The sequence below is a fragment of the Oncorhynchus gorbuscha genome, linkage group LG21 (genome assembly GCF_021184085.1).
Source record: "Oncorhynchus gorbuscha isolate QuinsamMale2020 ecotype Even-year linkage group LG21, OgorEven_v1.0, whole genome shotgun sequence".
NCBI classification, from domain to species: Eukaryota; Metazoa; Chordata; class Actinopteri; order Salmoniformes; family Salmonidae; genus Oncorhynchus; species Oncorhynchus gorbuscha.
The window spans coordinates 34,236,427-34,249,680 of NC_060193.1; the positions used below are offsets into that span (position 1 = coordinate 34,236,427).

Here is a 13,254-nt window from a genome sequence, read left to right on the forward strand (position 1 = left end):
CACTATCGACTGGTTGGGTACCCCTGCTATAGGACCTGGAGGACTGCAACATCCTGTCCGTCCTCTTCTCTGATACCCACGTCCAGTGTCTGACCCTACTGCTGGACCTCAGCCCTGCCCTCAGGCTGACATCACAATCACAGGGGATCACCACAATAACCAGGAAGGACTACTTGTTCAGAGGGTCCAGTAGTAGCGAGGATGAACACATAGGACAGTCAGAGACGCATGTAGGAGTAGTTCGTTTTTGGGAACTTTATCTGTGATACTCATGTTATTTATGAGTATTTGAAAATATCTTGACTTACTGAAACACTTCAGTTTAACAATATGACCTGATAAGCAGAAGAATGGAAGGTAAAATGTATATTTCAAGTTCAATTTTATTGGTCGAATACACTTATTTAGCAGATGTTATTGCGGGTGTAGTGAAACAGATATAAAAGTCATAAATTGGTTCCCCTCTCACCGGTATAACTTTGTTTTAATGGATATACAGAAATGGGGGGGGGGATTACACATTTGACAGAATACGTAGACTGTCTCCACAAATATGAAATCCCATTCCAGACAGACCATCACTTTTTAGCAAATTGAAGTGCTGCACCTGTGGATGGTCAATTGAAATGACAGTTGGGAAATCATAAAATGACCTGAAATCCCAACTCAGATGAACACCTCACAGAAACAGCGCAAACTACCCCTCTGTCAGCCATACAAAATATAACATTGCACAATCTATTTAGCCCCGTCTGGTACAGTGATTCATGAATCGACACACGATTTGGAACAGACTTATTTTAAAAACACATAATTAAGAAAAATGGGCCAAACATAATGTATTAATTTTTACAAAAAGGACATCATTCATTCAGATACATTATATCAAATCAACATTTCCAAATGGGCCAGTAAGCCAAAATTTGCTTCTCGAGTTACTCAATACACTTGTTAGAACGGAAGTTAAGTAACACACATTACAGAGAAGATGGCAGCTTAGGCTGAGGAGCCTTTTACAGTCAACATCGGACTTCGCAAAACAACATTTAGGCTTCAGTGTGAGTTGCCAGTATTGTAACAGCACCAGTTCAGTATTGGTCAAGTCTTTTACTCAGAGTAAGCGCTGATGGAAATAGTGTTCCGATTGCTCTCAGAACTTGACATTTCATCATCCCTTGAATGAATCACTTCAATAAACTCCACCCTCAGTTCAACAATGTTCCGAGAGGAAAGGGACAACGGACGGAAGACTTGTACCTACTACCTGGACCTCCGGTCCTTTTTGTTCTTGTCCAGGTTTTTGTCCATAGTCTTTTCGTTGTCCCCTCTGCACTTGGGACAGAACCACTTCCCCTTGGGCTTGTAGGTGAGCCCCACACAGGAGAAGTGGAACCACTCGATGGGGCACGCGTCATTATCGCAGCCAATCATCTCGCCGTATGACACCTGTTCGCACAGGCAGTAGGTGGGCTCGTTGGGGTCGATGGTGAACTCCACGGGCGAGGCATCGCGCTCCTGCTTGGCCTTGCGCTTCTTCTTCTTGGACGACTTGGACCTTTTCTCCCGCGGCTGCAGGGGCAGCTCATCCACCGGGTCGTCCATCACCGCTCCATTCCCCGAGGTGTGGTTGGAGTCACGGCTCTCACTGTTGCGCTGGCGTCTCGGCCGGCGGGCCGAGGAACGCTCAGCAGGGGTGGACACTGCCGCCTCCTGGACAGAACTGGAGCGCCGCTCGGTGACGACCCGATCACTGGTCTCGCTGGGCTCCTGGAGGCAGAGGGAGTCCATCTGGCGGGAGCGATTCTCTACCAGCTCGGTCATCTGGGTAACCACATGGATCTTCTCGTCGCCGAGCTCCTGGCTACTGATGAGGGCCCGCTGCAGCTGAATCTGAAGCCTCTTGCGCTGTGCCGCATCCTGCTCGCCCTGGTAACGCTCATAGACATCGTCAACCTCCTTCAGGACCTCTGCAAAGCACACAGAATGAGAAAATAGTTGTTAGGATGGGCATCTCCTGCATTTGTTTTAGTTACTGAGTAGAATAATCATGAGGGATGAAATAACATCTGACACCGTCAGTCAGGGCAGGGAAAATGTAAGTGCTCATTAAGGACCCTGGTAGGAACAGGGGAAAAATGCATGAGAAATGTGGTGAGCACAATTCTATGCATGTCTAAAATAGCTGCTGCAAACTCTGGGAGCACTGAAAATCACCTAATAGCAATCTGACAAATGAGTAATGAGCTGGAAAATGTGTGCCAGTGTTTTAGCTAGCTAGTGTTGTAGTTATTGTTACATATAGAGACAGATATGACACTATTGAGCAAAGACAGGTAAACATTAGACCACAAGAGGAAGATCCACTTCGAGTGCATTTGACATTCTGGTAAAAACAGGAAACCAAGAAATAACAGACGTAATGGCCAAAGCCATAAAATGCATAAATGTTTAGGGTGTAAAATGCATAGTCTATAAAAAGGTAAGCATGTTCTTACATAGTTAAAATGTTTGTATAGATCGCTTCAGAGATCCTGTCTCAGCGAGAGGGGCGTCACGTAGGTGTCTCTTTAAATTTCCTAAAAATCCAGTAAAAGCTAAAAAAAATTAAATTAATGAATTGCATGCATGTGTGAATTTGGGGTTGTTTTAAATGTAAATGTATGTGTCCATGTGTAGGGACTAAGTGAATAGGGGTTGTGAACCTTGCTGGAGTCAGGCATTTAGCGGAGGGGGCTTGCACTCGTTCTGGTCGGACCGTTCGAACGGACCCACGTGTCTGGGTTGATTGGGGCAGTTGTTCCGTCTGATTTTGCTTGGCCGGGCTCGACTGTCTCAGGATCTGCTTTGGGATGTGCGTAAACACAGCCCAATCAACCTGAGCGGGCGACTTGTGTAGAGTGTGTGATTCGGACTGCCCCTCTCATTGAGCCATTAATTTGGGGACCTTGTGTGGGATGACTAGTGTGGCTGTTCGCACTCTCTGGCTAAGCTGCTTGGCCCGATGTAGGGCTGCTGCGGCCTGATCATATGGTCAAAACAAATCAATAAGTAGTTTTTAAAATCCTGTAATACCGCTTCAATAAAGATAGTAGGACTGAATGGACAGGTTACTTATGAATAGAGCTCTGCATAAATAAGTAGTTAAAGTCCATGAATACTGCCCTTTAAAAGAGATTAGAAAAGGGGTCTGCTTGGGTGGTGTATTCACAGTTACCACCTCTAGAAAAGAGAGGGACTGCTCAGGTGAATAGATAGGGAGGTCTAGAATAAAGTGACAAAACTGCATGAGACACCAAAATAGAAGTCCAAAAACACATATTAAAAATATCACAAGGTGTATAATATGATGGGAATGTTTAGGAAAAATGTATAGTGGCATAGGAAACAAAAGGACTGTTTCTCCCCAGCATACAGAGATAGCGGAATTTAATAAAGCCATGGAGTCGCTGAAGGAAGCGCACGTGAATTCTACCAAATTCGGCTTGAATATGAAAGAGCAAACTGGATAATGGAGGACAACATTACCCGGTAAACAGGATAAATAAAATAAACAATTTAGGGAGACAATTAGGAATTGGAACAATTACATAAAACCATAATAAGAAGCTCAATTTACCAGCATTCAGATGGCACATTCTATCATCAGAAAATACATTACGATGGGGACAGATATGACTCTGCTCGCCCTTGCAGACGTGCGAGTGGTTAGCAGAGCTATAGAAAATATCTAATATGTAGGTGTGGAGCTAACAAGTATGGGGAAAATGAGTGTAAGATGACACTGGAACTTAGTGCGGTAGCAGGAAATGCCGCTATACAAGAGTTTGCACTTTTTTCAAAAGAGAAACAACTAATGATTCAACACCTGCATTGCTTGCTGTTTGGAGTTTTAGGCTGGGTTTCTGTACAGCACTTTGAGATATCAGATGATGTACGAAGGGCTATATAAATAAATACATTTGACTTTAACTAATCGTTTTGAGGTTAGTAAGAATGGAATTTTCACCTGGCGGTATATAGTCTCTGATCCATCAATGAGTGGTTCATAGAGATTACAGTTATATGTGTTGAAAGACGTATTAGATCACGTTTTACCTGACTTCTAGTAATGTACCGATGGGATTTACTCATAGTCCCACGTAGTATCATTTTGCATTGAAACAATAGTTTGTGGTGATAAAATACGTGGATAATTTGTTATTAGCGTCAAAGACTGAAAATAAATATGTGAGAGAAGAAACTATGCGTTTTGTGGCATGGCTAAAACTTTTATGAATGACCAAAAAGTAAAAGGGGTTAATTGGGTTAGAATAAGAATAGAATAAAATCAATATAAGTAATACTATTGGCTTGCTGATTAAAAGGTAACATTGTGAATGTTAACAAAATGTAAATTTCTTTTCCAGAAAAAAAGAAGTTTAATTTTCTCTATTCAAAATGTAATTGGAGACTGCGGTACTGGGGAAAGCAGTTAAGAGATATTCGGCCACTTTAAAGTCAAAGTATCTGGATAAGGCTATAAATGGAGTTCCGGATAAGTGTACAATCACTTTGTAATTCTATTATTTACTTGGGAAAATGATGAGTTGTGATATTATATTGACGAGACCACTTTTTTTATTTAACATGGGTTCATAGGAGAAATTATCAGTTCCCTGGGGGTTATGGTCTTTGGGTAAATACAGAAATGTGCTTTGTTCATTCTGCATATAAAAGGGAAATATATGTTAACACGGGATGACAGTTACTCCAAATGGTTAATTGGAGTGGGGGTCTCTGCGAGGGTTGTGTTGATAACTACATAAACCTGTAACTCGTCTGAGAGATCGCCAGTAGAATAAGGTGACGTCAGAATGCTTTAATGAATGGGAGAGATTATCACCACAACAAGTGTGTGTGAAACTCAAACCCACCCTACTGGAAAACTGTGTCGGATCTGTGAACTGTATCTAAAATAGACATGCGGGAATGATATGTGCTGGGAGAAGAAAGATTAAAAGGGAATGAGTTACTGACATTTTATTACCAGGCCACTCATGACAGAAAAATAGAGACAAAAGGGTGTATTAGAAAATAGATATTACTGGTACTAAAAGTTTAGTATAAATGTTCATTAGTAAAGGGATGATGTGTATTGAATAGATAAGGTCAAATTTGAGTTAGTGCTTACTTTAAGGACTTATCCTGAATATTGGGTTGGACAATGTATAAACAATGTTTAGTTATGATTTGGATATAGGACTGTTTAAATTTACTAGGCCTAGGGAAGCTCTGGAAACTAATCCTGAGACAGGGTGACAGAATCCTAGATTAAATGTTGTTTATTTTGTTTTATAATGTCAAAGGTAGGCTGTTGTGCGATAATACCCAAGGATGAAGGAGACAAACATAACCTGTACATAGAATGAAACGGATGGACGTTTTCCCCAGGTTGAATTACATTACAAATAGTGGTAATTTATTGCAAATATGCAGTTATTATAATTTACTTTTCTATTTGTTCTTGTTTGGTCAATTTATTTTTGTTTTGAGGAAAATAAGTGTGTATATTGTTCCTGAGGAGATTGACTAAAAATGTTTTGAGAATGTTTAAGTATGTATCAAAATATGGAAGGAAATTAGGAGTAGTGACTTATGTGTTAGAAAAGAAAAAATAATCTATCCAAATCTACCAATTATATATATAGGGGGGTTGGGGGGGGGGGGGTGTTAGAATACCATATTTGCAATTTTGTATATAGTTATTGGTGAAGGTATACATTTTGAAATGTATACCTTCACCAATTTGGCCACTTGGGTACATTTGGGCTACTTGTGTGGGACACCTGGGTGACTTCATGATAAATGTCATGTAGCACACTCATTTTGGAAGTTATAATTCTGAAACGAGTACTGTTGCCCTCTTATATTTTTCACTGAAATTGTCCCCATCATCCTATCTGAATGTTTGTTTTGTCTTGTTAATTAAGGATACCCCCTGTTTACTGCCCCTTCTGGAGAAATTGGGTACCCATATAAAACAGGATAATTTTTTGTCAAAAGTTGCTAATATATGCATATAAAAGATATTATCAAATAGAAAACACTAAAGCTTCTAAAACCGTTTAAATTTTGTCTCTATGTAAAGCAGAAGTGTCAGGGCATGCATTCTCCCAAAATCTCTCGTCATGGAAAAAGTTGCCCCAACTTTGACGTCATCTTAAACGCACTTCCCAAAAGGCTACCGCTCTGGGAACAGTTCCTACGTGTTCAGCGCGAAGCCTGCTTTCAATGGGGCTTCTCATTGTGACATCCGCGCCCACACGAGACGTTGAGCGTGCCGAAAGGTCTCGGTCACGCCAAAAAAAGTGTACGTTTATGGGCTCTGCTCCCGCTCTCTCTTTTCATCAGGATCAATTAAAAGTAGTGTGTTTCGCTTCGCCCTCACAATTGCTCTACACCTTTATAACATGTTAAAGCTTAATTATGAACATAGTTTGACAAGTTTGCTCGACATATAATATATAATTTCGACGTTTTGGTGCGCATCCACTTGAATTTTGCCTACATGTTGACCGAAATGAGGCTATTTTGAGAACCGAAAGACGCAGACTTGAAAACTAAACGCTGTTTTGGTAAGTATAATCCCTTCCAGGTCTTTTGATGGAAGAACAGCAAAGGTAAGGGAATATTTGTGTTAATTTTGGGTTTCTGTCGACTCCAAGATAGAGGCATAATGATACCTTTGGAGCGCCGCCTCCTAGTATAGCCTAATGAACGCAAACTGTAACGTTAAAAATAAATGTAATCGCTGTATCTTCCTATACATATGTAAAACATGCATATTTAGTCAAAGTTTATGATGTGTATACCTTGTTAGCTGACGTTATCTGGCGGAGCCATTTCATTTCTCCTGACATTTTAGTAGCATTTTTTGAACGATGCATCATTGTAAACAGATTTATGGATATATATAGCATATTATTGAAAAAAAATGTACTGTGTAACATGTTATATTACTGTCATCTGATGAAGATTTCAAAAGGTTAGTGAAATGATTTTCTTTTTAATCCTGCGTTTGTTGATTGCATATTTTTTCCTACTTGGCTATGCTAATGAGCTATGTCTGCGGTGGTGGTTTGACATAAATATGTGCTATGTTTTCGCCGTAAAACATTTTAGAAATCTGACTTGCTGGGTAGATAAACTTGTTTATCTTTCATTTGAGCTATTTTACTTGTTAATGTGTGGAGGTTAAATATTTTTAGGAATATTTCTTGCGTTCCCTGCGCCACATTCCAGCTGAACGTGGGGGGGGGGGGGGTGTTCCAAAATTGGAACGGGTGTCTCCAACATGTTAACCTCTTGAAGCTAGGGGGCACTATTTATGTTTGGAAAAAAAACATTCCCAAAGTAACCAGCCCATATCTTAGTACCAGATGCTAGAATATGCATATAATTGACCAATTAGGATAGAAAAATAATCTAAAGTTTCCAAAACTGTCAAAATATTGTATGTGAGTATAACAGAAATGATATTGCAGGCGAAACCCTGAGGAAAATCCAATCAGGAAGTGACTCTTATTTTGAAACCCTTCCGTTCCTATGCATGCCTATCCTCCATTTAAAGGGATATCAACCAGATTCATTTCTCTCTTGCTTCCCTAAGGTGTCAGTCTTTAGACATAGTTTCAGGCTTTTATTTTGAAAAATGAGTGTGAAAGATCACATTGCTTAAGTGGATAGGTGGGGGCTCTGAGTGAGTTTTTACACAACTGAGTAAAGCCGCCATTGTTCCTCCCGCTGTTATTGATAACCTACACACTCTGTTGATATATTATCGATATATCAAAGCTCGTCATCAAGCTCGAGACCCTGGGTCTCGACCCCGCCCTGTGCAACTGGGTACTGGACTTCCTGACGGGCCGCCCCCAGGTGGTGAGGGTAGGCAACAACATCTCCACCCCACTGATAGTCAACACTGGGGCCCCACAAGGGTGCGTTCTGAGCCCTCTCCTGTACTCCCTGTTCACCCACGACTGTGTGGCCACGCACGCCTCCAACTCAATCATCAAGTTTGCGGACGACACTATAGTGGTAGGCTTGATTACCAAAAACGACGAAACGACCTACAGGGAGGTGGTGAGGGCCCTCCGAGTGTGGAGTCAGGAAAATAACCTCACACTCAACGTCAACAAAACTAAGGAGATGATTGTGGACTTCAGGAAACAGCAGAGGGAACACCCCCCTATCCACATCGATGGAACAGTAGTGGAGAGGGTAGCAAGTTAAGTTCCTCGGCATACACATCACAGACAAACTGAATTGGTCCACCCACACAGACAGCATCGTGAAGAAGGCACAGCAGCGCCTCTTCAACCTCAGGAGGCTGAAGAAATTCAGCTCGTCACCAAAAGCACTCACAAACTTCTACAGATGCACAATCGAGAGCATCCTGGCGGACTGTATCACCGCCTGGTACGGCAACTGCTCGGCCCACAACGGTAAGGCTCTCCAGAGGGTAGTGAGGTCTGCACAACGCATCACCGGGGGCAAACTACCTGCCCCCCAGGACACCTACACCACCCTATGTTACAGGAAGGCCATAAAGATCATCAAGGACAACAACCACCCGAGCCACTGCCTGTTCACCCCGCTATCATCCAGAAGGCGAGGTCAGTACAGGTGCATCAAAGCTGGGACAGAGAGACTGAAAAACAGCTTCTATCTCAAGGCCATCAGACTGTTAAATAGCCACCACTAACATTGAGTGGCTGCTGCCAACACACCGACTCAACTCCAGCCACTTTAATAATGGGAATTGATGGGAAATTATGTAAAATATATTACTAGCCACTTTAAACAATGCTACCTAATATAATGTTTACATACGTATACATGTGAGATGAATAATGTAGGGTATATACTGTAATCTGTCATCTACTGCATCTTTATATAATACATGTATCACTAGCCAATTTAACTATGCCACTTTGTTTACATACTCATCTCATATGTATATACTGTACTCGATACCATCTACTGTATCTTGCCTATGCCGCTCTGTACCATCACTCATTCATATATCTTTATGTACATATTCTTTATCCCCTTACATTTGTGTGTATAAGACAGTAGTTTTGGAATTGTTATTTAGATTACTTGTTGGTTATTACTGCATTGTTGGAACCAAGCATTTCGGTACACTCGCATTAACATCTGCTAACCATGTGTATGTGACAAATAAAATTTGATTTGATTTTAATTTGAATATATATTTTAAAAACAAACCTGAGGAACGATTATAAAAAACATTTGACATGTTTCTGTGGACATTATGGAGACTATTTGGAATTTGTCTGCGTTGTCGTGACAGCTCTTTCCTGTGGATTTCTGAAGATAAATACCGACGTTTGTTTGTTGCGTTTGGGTATAAAATAATATTTTTGGAACAAAAAGGAACATTTGCTGTGTAACTGGGAGTCTCGTGAGTGAAAACATCCGAAGATCAAAGGTAAACGGCCTTTTTTTTAAAAGGCTTTTCTGATTTGTGACCAAGCTTCCTGATGCTAAGTGTAAATAATGCTATGCTCGGCTATCGATAAACGCTTGGATTGCTTTCGCTGTAAAGCATAATTTCAAAATCTGAGAAGACAGGTGGATTAAAAGGCTAAGCTGTGTTTTGCAATATTGCACTCGTGATTTCATGAATATGAATATTTTTTAGTAACTGTTGTGCTATGCTATTCAGTGGTTGCTGACGAAAAAGATCCCGCGACAGGGATGGGTAGCGTCAATAAGTTAAGGAAATAGCCTTCTCGATTTCATTGATGATCAGATACTTCAGATGTGACTGGTTCTGTTGAGCTCAACTTTTACAGCTGATAAAACTTTAGGACCGTCCCAAACTTAGACTCTAACTTCTTGTTAACAATAGTATGTGTAGAAATCAAAACGTCTCTGTGGCGGCAGCATGTGCACATTCAATGTCATGCTCTGTTGTGGTATTAAAATATTCTGCTTGTCTCCAGTCACGTAAAACGACATAGAATTGCATGAAATGCATTTATAAAAAGGCTAATTCTTGGAACGCAAATAAGATAGTCATAATAAAAACACAACATGAATATCTTTTCACCCCTACCATTGTCCGCAGTGGTCAGCGATTGCAACCTTCTTTGCCAAGGCTGGTCTGTCCTAGGAGTGAGGATAAACGGTAGGCATGTTCTCTGCTATTTGTGTTATTATTTTGGGTATATGGGAGGGTCACTTGTCTTTTTTACAAGCGTTCAGGGAGGATCGGGTAAAAATGTATTTTACTCTAGGGAAGGCCATCTATTTTTATTTCAGAAGTCCGATTTTCTCCAGGTATCCCTCATCACAAATAACAGTCCCTAACTTAAAAATGACTCATGGGGAACGACAGTTGAACTAAGCTCATCAGAACCCAACAAATAAACTTGTTTTACTCCAATGTGTGTAAACAAAATAAAATGTAAACAAATACTATAGCCTCAAAAACTTGGTTAAAACTCATTGTGATATTGTGATAACTCCAGGCTCTGATCAGGCCCTACACCCAAATAAAGGCACTGCGTTCATCCATTTAGCCTTTTATCCAAAGCGACTGTCATGTGTGCATACATTCTACGCCCATCCACCTCTGGCCTCCCCTCCCTACCACTGAGGAAGTACAGCTCCCGCTCAGCCCAGTCAAAACTGTTCGCTGCTCTGGCTCCCCAATGGTGGAACAAACCCCCTCACGACGCCAGGACAGCGGAGTCAATCACCACCTTCCGGAGACACCTGAAACCCCACCTCTTTAAGGAATACCTAGGATAGGATAAAGTAATCCTTCTCACCCGCCCCCCCTTTAAAATATTTAGATGCACTATTGTAAAGTGGCTGTTCCACTGGATGTCATAAGGTGAATGCACCAATTTGTAAGTCGCTCTGGATAAGAGCGTCTGCTAAATGACTTAAATGTAATGTAAATGATATCAGGGATGGTCAATCCATGCATCCATAGAGTCTATGAATTTGATAGTGATTACATTTCTCCAGCCCCATCCCTTAGCTTTTTAACAAACAAGGTGTGGGGAGGTAGATTTTTTATTGTTTCTACTACTGATTTAACAATCCCTTAAACGGCACGTAGTTGTCAATGGTTTTAGTGGAGCTGGGGATCTCCTTGCCCCACAGCAGCCAAATCGATTGCTCGGCACCGTAGGAATTCCCCTCGACCACCACACACACACACACACACACACACACACACACACACACACACACACTGGGGAAAACCAACATTATTTGACATCGACTACTGCTGTAAAAGAGAACTTTTGTCGATGTTTAGTTATACAGAAATAACAAAACATGCCGAAAAGCTGTGTTTGTTGTGCAAAAGCAAAAATCCCGACCTACAATTCACAATGCTCCCACATAAGGAAACAGCCAGCGAGTAGAGTCATGTAGCTTCAGACTATTCGGCATGGGAGAGTGGGAAATGTAGGGAATCCAAGGAGGCTACATGTAGCTATGTGTGGGGATCACATTTAAATCACAGGCAATACATTTAACTTGTTTGGTATAGTCCGTTTAACGCCACTCTCTACTTGTCGCTGTATAATCCATTTGTGTTGTTGCTTGTCTTGGCTAGCTTAATGTTACATCAGAAGCTAGCTAGCACTCACGTGAAAAGGGGGTTTGAGGGAAGCCCTAAAATATGTTTTTCTAAGTAGTGAGAACACTCAGGAGCGAGCAATGTTGGAAATAAATCTTAACACGTACTTAAATCTAGTTGTCATTGACTAAAACAAGAAGACAATAAAATTAGGTTTGAAAAAGGTAAAGTTTTTGCTGCTAGCCAATTGGGTAAACTAGGTTACCACAGGTTGTTCTAATACCCGATTCAAGAAGTGAAAAAACCTTTCCGCCTGAACAGCCAATACCGTCTATCTGCACACTGCGGTTACTTACATGCCGCGCCCACTGCCATTGGGCTGCCAGCGCTGTCTCTGGCCCACAATCCAGCACAGTGGGTGGTAGTAATGCCAACTGCCGAAAAACACCAAAGAAGGATGCTGCTAGTTTTCCTGGGGACAACGGTAGTGTCCTCCACACCCACCTGCCGAGCACTGCTTTCCCACAGTGTTGTTAACATTACAGCGAGGGAAGTAGCTAGCTATTGTTGCCAACCCAACCTTCGTAATGGCACTAGAGTGGGCAGGGATTACCATAGGCATAAAAGGTTTGCAGTGTGGTTAAGTTTTTAATCCGATTTTTAGAGCGAAATAATACAAATATCCAGGTTTAGCCAGTCTGTGTTCTAGAAAGTGACCCGATGCGAGATGGGTGATGCTTCAAGAAAAATCACAGTCCGAGAAAAATCCCCAGTTGTCGTGAATGCACCGGTTTCGGAAATCGCCGAGTCCTAGTTGTTTTGAACGCGGCACAAATTACTACCAAAATTCTCGTACATGGCACATTTTCATCACCAGCGTTAGAATGGATTGCAACAACGACAGTTTCGTTTCTTTCTGTTAACGTTACTGTTACACTACGAATTGTATATTTGCTAATAGGCAACACTATCAACAATAAGTAAACACCCCTTGTCAAATAAACAAAACGAATGCAGATAACAGGTTTACCAACTCGAAAGAACGCCGTTAAACGCCACAACACCTCTCTTGTCAAAATGGCTGATCCTCTGTAGCTATATCAAGCCAACTCGGACCTGACACCGGGACATGTTGAGGATAACAAATTGAAGGCATATATCGTACTCGAAAGACTAAACTATCTATATTTCAGCACACAAAACACTTGCTTTCAATGCTAGCTAGTATGTGGAACATTAACGTTAGCTAAAGTGGATCGGGAATTTGTCAATCCAGCACACCCGGTTTTGTAATTTTATCGTCAAACTCGCAAATATAAGTACTAAAACAACGAGAGGAAAAACAATACCTTGATACTTTGAGTCAATTTCTCGCAGCAGAGAGACGTTTCTTTGTATATCCAATGGCATGGACTCAACACATTCCAAATAATCCTCCACATAGCTGACCAGTTGTGACTTTTCCACGTTTGGATAGTGATGACCTAACATTGTTCCACCGATGCATTGAGCCACTCAAGAAAACTTGTAAATAGATTTGAGATAATGCATTTAGTATGATTTCTAATGGTTTTCTTGCGCCAGTATTGTTGCATACTATATTCACTGGTCAGTTCACTTCAAACAGAACTGTTCACAGTGCGCATGAG

The 13,254-nt window shown here is 41.3% G+C and overlaps 1 protein-coding gene across 1 annotated transcript; it reads right to left on the minus strand.

The window, feature by feature from the left end:
- Positions 1 to 369: 369 nt before the first annotated feature.
- On the minus strand, positions 370 to 13,254 carry LOC124008817 (inhibitor of growth protein 2-like). The gene is made up of 2 exons (XM_046320381.1): positions 12,955 to 13,254; positions 370 to 1,967 (listed from the first exon to the last, which is right to left on the minus strand). Exons 1-2 carry the CDS (start codon positions 13,094 to 13,096, stop codon positions 1,261 to 1,263), a joined length of 849 nt encoding a protein of 282 aa, XP_046176337.1. The 5' UTR covers positions 13,097 to 13,254; the 3' UTR covers positions 370 to 1,260.

Coding starts and splice junctions, on each gene's coding strand:
- LOC124008817 (XM_046320381.1), bottom strand. CDS start 13,096: ATGTTAGGTCATCACTATCCAAACGTGGAAAAGTCACAACTGGTCAGC. Junction 1,968..12,954: donor AATTGACTCAAAGTATCAAG/GTATTGTTTTTC, acceptor TGTGCTTTGCAG/AGGTCCTGAAGGAGGTTGAC.